The sequence below is a fragment of the Pelophylax lessonae genome (genome assembly GCF_965119305.1).
Source record: "Pelophylax lessonae genome assembly, chromosome: 1".
NCBI classification, from domain to species: domain Eukaryota; kingdom Metazoa; phylum Chordata; class Amphibia; order Anura; family Ranidae; genus Pelophylax; species Pelophylax lessonae.
Window position 1 is genome coordinate 11,004,621 of NC_138768.1, and position 10,457 is coordinate 11,015,077.

General features: G+C 47.2%; 1 protein-coding gene across 1 annotated transcript in view; it reads right to left on the reverse strand.

Moving 5' to 3' along the window:
• LOC309553204 (uncharacterized protein) overlaps window positions 1–6,788 on the reverse strand; it is a 35,555-nt gene extending 28,767 nt beyond the window's left edge. The window contains exon 1 of the mRNA XM_082254154.1: window positions 5,671–6,788. Within this exon, the coding sequence (XP_082110280.1) occupies window positions 5,671–6,766 (1,096 nt within the window). The 5' untranslated portion in view covers window positions 6,767–6,788. The remainder of the gene's footprint in view (window positions 1–5,670) is intronic.
• Window positions 6,789–10,457: the final 3,669 nt, after the last annotated feature.

Consider the following 10,457-nt stretch of genomic DNA (forward strand, 5'->3'; position numbering starts at 1 on the left):
GAATATCCAGCTTCCTCCGCAAACGTTGGTAGGTCATGTATCTATTAAACTGTTTTTTATTGGCTAGGCCCCTGAAGAATCCAGCAATCCTCTTTTTGGTCAGCTCCCACCACTCAGCCTTGCTGCTACAAAAGTCCAGGATGGTCACCTGTGCCTGAAAGAATTCCTCAAAGGATTGTCTAACATGTTCTTCCTCAAGGAGAGTCGAATTTAATCTCCAGATGCCTTTGCCCCTCTGAGGGAAGTCTGAAGCATTCAAGACCACAGATAGCATACAGTGATCAGAGAACTCCACTGCCTGCACCACTGGGGGTGAGAAAGCAGAGGCCTCCTTCAAAAAAAACCTATCTATTCTACTCTGACTATTACCTCGATGAAATGTGAACCCTGTGTCATCCGGAAGGTGCTTAATGTGCACATCCACAAGACCAGCATCCCTAACCATACTATTTAAAAAAACGCTATCATATCCCAGCCTGTCATTGAAGTCCTTCCTGTCCTTGGGCCTAGTCACAGTATTAAAGTCACCTCCAAAAACCACTTGCCGGGATGTAAAAAGAAATGGCTTGATCCTTGTAAAAAGGCATTTCCTGTCCCACTTTGTGTGTGGCCCATAAATATTAATTAGGCGCAGGTCCTGCCCTCCCACAAGAACGTCTAAGACCATACATCTCCCAATCTCCACCTCAATAACCCGCCGGACAGTTACCATGCCGGTTTTAAACAACACCGCCACCCCGCCGTAAGGCTCGGCCGCAAGAGACCAGTAAGATGGACCATACCTCCACTCTCTCTTGGCCATATGAATATCTGCCAAGGAGGTGAGCCTAGTCTCCTGCAAAAATAAAATTTCAGCATCTAATTGGCTGAACAAAAAGAAGGCCATAGAACGAGCTCTTACCGACTTAATGCTGGCAACATTTATTGTCACCACTTTTAACGGAGGGGGAACCGCCATTTGGGTTATTGGGTGGATTGCTTCTTAGCTCCCCTCTGCTGCTCATCACCAGAAGCCTCTCTCTTTCTTGAGGCCTCCTCCAATTCCATTTCTGAATCAGAATTTTGCTCAGAAGAAGCTCCAGATGTGGAGATATCCCATGCAGAAGCCCTAGAACGGTTGGGGACAGACACTGGGGCATCCTGTCCCTGTCCCGTCCTCACCGCCTGTCTCTTTCGCCTCATAACCCTCCTTCTCTCCTCCAGGTACTGCAGGTCAGATTCAGAGATGTTATCTCTTGTTTTCTTCTTTTTTGAAGTCTTCACAGAAGACTTCTTTACAGAGGAAACCGCAGCACCCTTTTTGGTACCCTCTACCACTCCTGGTGGGGGGGGACCTTCCCTTAAGTCAGACCTAGGAGGGGATGACTCATGGGGCAAGACTGACTCGGGGGGCACAGACTTAGAAGGTTCTGACACAAGAGGAGCGGGTACATTAGGCTGGGGGGACACAGAGACAGTCACAGAAGGAATACCTACAGACACAGGAGGGTTGGCCACAGAAACTGGGGAGGGATCCTGAACAGGACCTGGGGGGTCAGTCACCGCTGAGGAGGATGGTACACCAGGGGCCTCATCCTCCATCCCGTCCAGCCTCAACAGTTCATCTACTACCTCCTTCTCCATGTTGTGCCAGGCCTCCGGACATCGGCTGTAGGGGTGGCCAAGGCGCAGGCACAGGTTGCACCTTATCGCCTGGGTACAGTCCCTGGCCACATGACCCTGTCCCCGACATACTGAACATATTAAGGCTGAACAGGAGGAGCTAAAATGCCCCTTTTCTCCACAGCGGTGACATAGCTTTGGCTGACCAGGATAAAAAATAGTCATCCTATCCCTCCCTATGAAAGCCGAGGAGGGCAGGTGACGGACAACATTCCCATCCCTGGCCAACCTGACCGTTACTGACCAACCCCCGGTCCAGATGTCACGTTCATCAAGGATTTTTTCTAGCCTTGTCAAAACCTCACCATAGTTCCTTAACCAGACCTCTAGGTCCCGAGCAGGAACACTCTCATTATTGAGGATGATGGTTATTTTTTTAACCGTTGATCTCTGCGAAACAGCAACTGGTGCCAGATCTTCCCATTCGGGTCTTGACCTGCACCGAGCTTCATATCGTTCCCAGAACAGGTCAAGACCCTCCGGCCTGGTGAAGCTGATTGTGTACTCCCGGCTCCCAGCTACGTGTATTAGGGCATAAAGGTCATTCGCCCCAAAGCCCATCTCCAAAATCATATCCACCACCACACGCCGTGCTGGACAGACTGCACCACCTTCCCATTTAAGTATAACGACATTACGTCTTGGACCCCCAGCAGAAGCCAGAGACCCAAGACCGGAACCAGGGGTGCTCAAAGTGGCAGTTTGTGGTGTAAATCTCTGCCTGGAAGCAGGGTTCCTCATTGGCTGCAGCCCTGGCTTAATAACATTACCAGGCGCAGAGCGTACCACCTGAGCAAAAGAGGGCTTATCAGGGCCAAGACCCCACACCGATGTAACTTTAGCTGGTACATTATTATTATTATCCTTATTATTAACTGCTTGTACTGAGCCAGCAGGATTGTCCATTAAACACACATTAGTATTATTATTAGGAACAGCTGTGTTGGAAGAAATGTCAGAACAATCAGTATTCACTATCACAGTTTCTGCTGTAGTACCACAGGTGTCCTGATGCTGCAGTATAGAGACAGCAGCTGTGACTGGACAAACAGCCTTTGACTCAGCAAAAGGGGGGTTAACGGGTTGTTCTGGCTCTTGTAGTTCCTTTGCTGCAATGTCATTTTTTAAATGCAATTTTTCCTCAGTGGAAACATCAGCAGCTGAAGTATTGCTGGATATAATATTACCAGCCTGGGTGTCATTGGGCAAAACATCAGTATTAGCCAAGGTGTTAAATGGCACAAAAATAGTTTTATCAGTCACTTGGGACTTGCTAGGTTTTACCTTATCAGGCACATTGTCAGGAAAGTTCTCCTCACCAAACACCAGCTGATCCGCCCGTAATGGAGACTCCACTGCCTGGATCACTTTAAGCATGCCTCCTGAGCCCTGAGAAGGCAACGGGTTGCTTACCTCACCTTGGGGGGTCAGGGGGTCAGAACTGGGGGTCTCCTCGTCCACCTCCATCTTTGCCATCCTTGCAAATCTGCGGTCATTGCAAAACTTTTCCTTAAAGGGCCCCTCTTTACCTTCCATCATGGCCACAATGGTTTCCTGGTGTTGAACCCGGACCTTTGCCAACTGGATTTCCGGATCCATAGATCCACGGTTGCGGCTGTACAAACCTTCACGTTGCTTTCGCAGACGCTTTAACTCCGCTCTCAGTTTGTAGAGCTGGTCTCTCTCCCTATTCAGGACCTTGATCCCGGCCACCACTCGCTCCCGAATGGACTCGGTATCCTCATCCTCACCAGGGGCAGAGAGATCCCCAGCCATGGCTTGTCCAGGAGCAGGTATGTCATCCATCAGCCCAGGGGATGGTTCAGAGCTTCCAGCAGGAGAGGCCCTGCTGGCCTGCATGGCCTCCCCAGATAGGGGCCAGCAGGGCTGGGAGAGATTTTACCGAACTCCCCTCTCACAGAAATCACCTGGAGCAGACACACAGCCAGAGAACCTTCCTGCAGCCACACCCGAAGCTGAATGATGGGAAACTACTCCTCCCACTGACAGCAATGATGGGACACTATTCCTCCTATTGATACCAATGATGGGGCACTATTCCTCCTACTGATACCAATGATGGGGCACTATTCCTCCCACTGATACCAATAATGGGGCACAATTCCTCCCACTGACACCAATGATGGGGCACTATTCCTCCCACTGATACCAATGATGGGGCACTATTCCTCCCACTGATACCAATGATGGGACACTATTCCTCCTACTGATACCAATGATGGGACACTATTCCTCCTACTGATACCAATGATGGGGCACTATTCCTCCCACTGATACCAATGATGGGGCACTATTCCTCCCACTGACACCAATGATGGGGCACTATTCCTCCCACTGATACCAATGATGGGACACTATTCCTCCTACTGATACCAATGATGGGACACTATTCCTCCTACTGATACCAATGATGGGGCACTATTCCTCCCACTGATACCAATGATGGGACACTATTCCTCCTACTGATACCAATGATGGGGCACTATTCCTCCCACTGATACCAATGATGGGACACTATTCCTCCTACTGATACCAATGATGGGGCACTATTCCTCCCACTGATACCAATGATGGGACACTATTCCTCCTACTGATACCAATGATGGGGCACTATTCCTCCCACTGATACCAATGATGGGACACTATTCCTCCTACTGACACCAATGATGGGGCACTATTCCTCCTACTGATACCAATGATGGGACACTATTCCTCCTACTGATACCAATGATGGGGCACTATTCCTCCCACTGACACCAATGATGGGGCACTATTCCTCCCACTGACACCAATGATGGGGGCACTATTCCTCCTACTGATACCAATGATGGGGCACTATTCCTCCTACTGACGCCAATGATGGGGCACTATTCCTCCCACTGACACCAATGATGGGGGCACTATTCCTCCTACTGATGCCAATGATGGGGCACTATTCCTCCCCCTGATACCAATGATGGGATACCATTCCTCCCAATGACACCAATGATGGGGCACTATTCCTCTCACTGATAACAATGATGGGGCACTATTCCTCCTAATAACGCCAATGATGGGGCACTATTCCTACCACTGACACCAACAATGGGGTGTTTTTTCTCTCAATGACACTAAAGCTGGGGCTTCATTCCTCCTCACACTGACCCAGTGCTGTATTTTGGCCTAGGCCAAAAAGGCCCAGGCCTAGGGCGGCACTTTGCAGGGGGGCAGCAAAGAAACTGCCCCTCCTCCACCTGAGTCTCTATTGGCCACTGGTTGCTAGAGCCACCTCTCTCATTCCCCCCTCTCTCTCTCACTCTCATCCCCCCTCTCTCTCACCCCTCTTCTCTCTTTCTCTCTCTCTCACCCCTCTTCTCTCTCTCTCTCTCTCTCTCTCTCACCCCTCTCTCTCTCATCCCCCCTCTCGCTCTCTCTCTCATCCCCCCTCTCGCTTTCTCATTCTCTCATCCCCCTCTCTCTGTCTCTCGCTCTCATCCCCCCTTTCTTGCTCTCTCACCCCCCCTCTCTCTCAACCCCCCCTCACCCATCCCCCTCTCTCTCTCCCTCACCCACCCCCTCTCTCGTGAGATCTCAGGGGTTCATGCTGGGACTTGTAGTCCTTCAATTTTGGAGGGAGCCACATCCATTAAAATAGAAGGAGTGAGGCAAAGTTACATAGGTGGGGGAGGGGGGGTGCCCAATTTTAGTCTTGCCTCGGGCAGCACAAAACCAAAATACACCACTGCACTGACCACCATGTCTGGCGCATTGTGTACTCCCACCAATTCCTTGACATTTTCTACTTCCATTTGCCACAGTCCAATCCCCCTCAAGTCTAATGAGCAGTAAACTAGCCCTTTGTTTTTAAATTTTGTAGACACCTATTCTAGACTAACGTTTTCTGTTGAGATACACCCCAGTCATTAGCCTAAACCCTGCCTAATATATATATAGGAGTATATTTGTGCTTAACATAAATCAAAGATTACTATGTTTGCAGGTTATTACCGTTTAGGGCTTGAGAACTTCTCTTTCTTTTTCGGCTCTCAGGCTTCATTGCTTTGATATAATTCCTAGCCGTTTTTACATCCAAACCTTTGTTCTGATCGTGCAAAGGTGACTCTTTTTTACAGGCTTTCAGGCTCTTAAAAAGTTGCTTTTTCTGAATCTTCAGGCCATGATTAGGAAGATGGAATGCAAACACCAGATGGTTCCACACAGACTTTATATCTTTGATATAAACACATTCATTGTCAACTTTAAAATGATTACAGGGTTGGGAGCATTTTTCTGGGCCAGGAGAGTCTTTAGAAATCTTCACTTTGAGAGAAATTGAGGTTGATTCTGGTCTCCAATACATTGTGTTATTCCTCAGATAGACAAAGTGAAGCCCAGAGCTATCCTCGATGGTGGGCATCACTGGGAGGTTCCTGAACTGATGACTCCGGTCAGGGCTGTGCACTAATATATAATGCGTAATCTCTCGTTTGTACAAATCAGTACCCAGAATCTTCAGCTGTGGTTCTTCGCCCGCACAGTGCTGATCCTGATACAATTTCAGAAGATCAGATAACTGGAAGGAGAACTTGAAGTTACCATACCATGAAGCAGATTTGTTAAACGCTGGAGAGTTGGCAAATTGAGCTTTAATTTTTTTTTCACTTGTATCAAAAATCCATACCGGGAGCACTTCCTTTGCATCCTTGCATGCCTTTTCACGCGCTGCCGTAATATCTTTACGAGCGACGTCTGCACTCCAGAATGAAAAGTCTTTATATTCAGAACGAAAGTCTGATATAATTACCTTGAAACACTCTTCCCTATAAATTCCTTCCATAGAGGACTTGTCAGTGACATGCTGTAGATGATGGACTGGAAACTCTTGTTGAATGTCTTCAAAATTGTGTGGTTCCAAATTTGTAAGGGTTTCTGACATTTGCTTCCCGCTTTCATTAGGCTCTGAGTCTTTTTGCTTCAAGAGGATTTTAGCATTCTGGATGGATAAATGTTTCCCTTCTGCAAAGTATCCTGGACTTCCTTTTGAGCTTAAAAAGCTCTGAAGCTCCACGTTACTGAGGTCTCCTGAAGTCAGTGGCACTACCATAGTTACTTCTTCTCTGCTCTGAATGTCTTCTCTCTTCTGTCTAGGCGTGCAATGGAGTTATGTGTACTGTAAAAGATTTTATAAAGGTGTACTGACCACACCTAGAACTAGATCACTATGCAGAAACGCAAGTGAAAGTAAGATTGAATAGTCTTTATCAGGGATTTCCAACCTCTTCCCTACAAGGGCCATGTCTTTCGTTCTGAATATAAAGACTTCTTCTGAATATAAAGACTTTCAGACTATAAAGACTATAAAGACTAAAGACTAAAGAAATTCAGACTTCTTCTGAATATAAAGGTCATAAAAGATATAACTTGGTCAGATAACGCAGTAGTGGAAGTGACCATAGATGAAGGAATCCCTAGGGGAGCCAATCCTGTATGGAGGTGTAACACTAGGAATCTACAATTGGACGATTGTAAGAAACATATCTCCCAGCATCTAACTGAATATTTCGATAAAAATGCCAATTCTGTATCAGACCCCTGGTGTATATGCAGTGCTGTATTTTGGCCTAGGCCAACAAGGCCCAGGCCTAGGGCAGCACTTTGCAGGGGGGGCAGCAGAAAAGCCATCCCCCTCCACCTGAGACTCTATTGCCACTGGTTGCTAGAGCCGCCACTCTCACCCACCTCTCACTCACCCCCTCTCTTTCATCCCCCTCTCTCTTTCTCTCTAACCCCCCTCTCTCATCCCCCCTCTCTCATCCCCCCCTCTCTCACCCCCTCCCTCTCTCATCCCCCTCTCTCCACCCCCTCTCTCTCTCTCTCATCCCCCCTTTCTATATCATCTCCCCTCTCTCTCTCACTCTTTGATCCCCCCTCTCTCTCTCACCCACCTCCTCTCACTCCCCCTTTCATGAGACCTCAGGGGTTCATGCTGGGACATGTAGTCCTTCAGTTTTGGAAGGAGTCACATCCGTTAAAAAAGGAGTGGGGCAAATTTACATAGGGGGGGGGGGGGGCAATTTTAGTCTTGCCTAGGGCAGCACAAAACCAAAATACACCACTGTGTATATGGGGTGCTCACAAAGCCTATATGAGAGGTATATGCATCCAACGAAATTCCAAAATTAAAAATCAATATAACCTCAAATTGTCCCAGATTCTAGCCCAAATCCACGACCTCGAAACCAGAAATAAAATCAAACCAGACCCCAAAATCACAGACAACCTCACCAACCTCAGAACAGAACTACGCTCTGCCCTAATGGAACAAAATGACATCCAATTCAGAAGACTCAAACTACATTGTTATGCCCACTTTAACAAAACTGGTAAGGCACTTGCAAATAGACTGAAAACCCGACAAACCAAATCACAAATTTCCTCACTCAGACAAACTCGGACTAATGATAAAATCACACACCCCCAAGACATAGCAAATGAGTTTGCGGAATATTACCATTCACTATACAACTTGCATACAGACCCCACGACTTTCCAACCGTTAAACACAGATATAACTAACTTCTTAGACAATCTTAACCACTTTACCACTAGAGGATTTTGCTGTCTTACGTCTGGGCCACTTTTTGCGATTCGGTGCTGTGCGACTTTAACGGACAATTGCGCGGTCGTGCGATGCTGTACCTAAAACAAAATTTACGTCCTTTTTTTCCCACAAACAGAGATTTCTTTTGGTGGTATTTGATCACCTGTGCGATTTTTACTTTTTGCGCTATAAACAAAAAAAGAGCATTTATTTTGAAAAAATAACAATATTTTTAACATTTTTTTTTTATATGAAATTCCCCCCCCAAAAAAATGTAAAAATCAAAATTTTTTTAAATTTTTGGCCAATTTGTTTTCCGCTACCTATGTTTGGTAAAAAAAAATCACAATAAGCGTATTTTGATTGGTTTGCGCAAAAGTTATTGCGTTTACTAACTAAGGGAAAGATTTTTGTCATTTTTGGTGTTTTTTTATTTAACGAGTAATGGCGGCGATCTGCGATTTTTTTTTTTTGCGGGACTGCGACATTGCGGCAGACAGATCGGACCCTTGACAGACATTTTTGACACTTTTGGGGGTACCAGTGACATTACTGCAGTAATCAGTGCTATAAATATGCACTGTTACTGTAAAAATGACACTGGCAGGGAAGGGGTTAATTTTATTGGAGAGGGAGGAGTTAATGTATGCCTGGTGCTTACTAACGTGTGTGGGGGGAGGTGACTGTGTGAGTCAGGGACAGAGCGGATGTTCAGCTATGCTGAACACTGTGATCTGTCACTCCCTGTCACTTAGGAGATCCGCCCGCTCTGTTTACACAGGCGGGTGGATCTCCAAACTAGATTCCCCGACGATCGGGGAAGAGCAGCGGCGATCGCCGCCGCCGCTCCTTCCCTGGCCCGACTCCCGCTGTAACTGAAAACAGCGGGAGCGCGCCTCCAGCGGCGCGCGAGCGCCGCCTACAGGGGAGGAGTCTAGCGACGCAGTACTACATCGCTAGACGATAACGAGCCACATTGCTGCAGTAGCAGCAATGTGAGCAGACGTTAAGTGGTTAATCTACCCCGACTTACCAACTCACAACTTGAATCTCTAAATCAGCCCATATCAATTGATGAAATCAGGAAAACTATACTCTCACTACCTCAAGGAAAATCACCAGGCCCAGATGGTTTTCCTAGTGAATACTACAAATTATTTCACCAAACTCTATCACCCTTTCTCCTTGAAACATTCAATAAAGCCATTAGAACATCCTCATTTCCTAAAGAGATGCTGGGAGCGTATGTGACCACAATCCCCAAACAAGGTAAAGATCCTCTACTACAGGGGCGTAACTACAGGGGTTGCAGGGGTTGCGATTGCTACCGGGCCCCATGCTCCAGGGGGCCCAGTAGCAAACCAGTGGATGAACTTCCAGGATTGCAAAAGTCACACTTGCGACCGGGCCCTGGCATTGCACCACTGTGGGGAGGCCCAAAGATTGCAGGAAGGGAGCCCACTGCAGAACTTGTGAAAGGATCCTGCTGCGGGACCGTAATAAAAGGCCATGCAACGAGAGTAAAGAGCCCCAGGATTAGTGGGAAGAGCCCTGGGCTTGAAGGGAAGGGCCCCGGCCAGGGATCTGGGGGGGCCCTTCATGGTTTCTTGCATCGGGGCCCTGAAGGCTCTAGCTACACCTCTGCTCTACTACCAGAAAGCTACAGACCTATCTCCTTACTGAACACAGTTCTAAAAATTTTCACAAAGCTTCTTGCCAAATGCCTACAAAAAAATGATTCCCTTATTAGTTCAACAAGACCAACTAGGGTTTATTCTTGGTAGACAAACGTCAGATGCCACCAGGAGAATTGTCAACATTGTCAACATGGCTGAAAAACGTCGAACGCCTTCTCGGCTGCTAACGTTGGACGCAGAGAAGGCGTTTGACAGGATTAACTGGAAATATATGACGTCAGTACTGAACAAATTTGGTTTATGGGTAACATCTACTCAGCCATCCTTGCACTTTATTCCCAACCCTCAGCCAGAGTATACACCTCTGGGACCGTATCCAAACCCTTTCAAATCTCAAATGGCACTAGACAGGGATGCCCCCTGTACCCCACGATTTTCAATCTGGCCATTGAACCTCTAGCTGAAGCGATAAGAATGTCTCCCATTATTAAAGGTTTTAATATAGGAAACACAGACCATCGTATTACATTATTCGCTGATGACATCATCTTAATGAT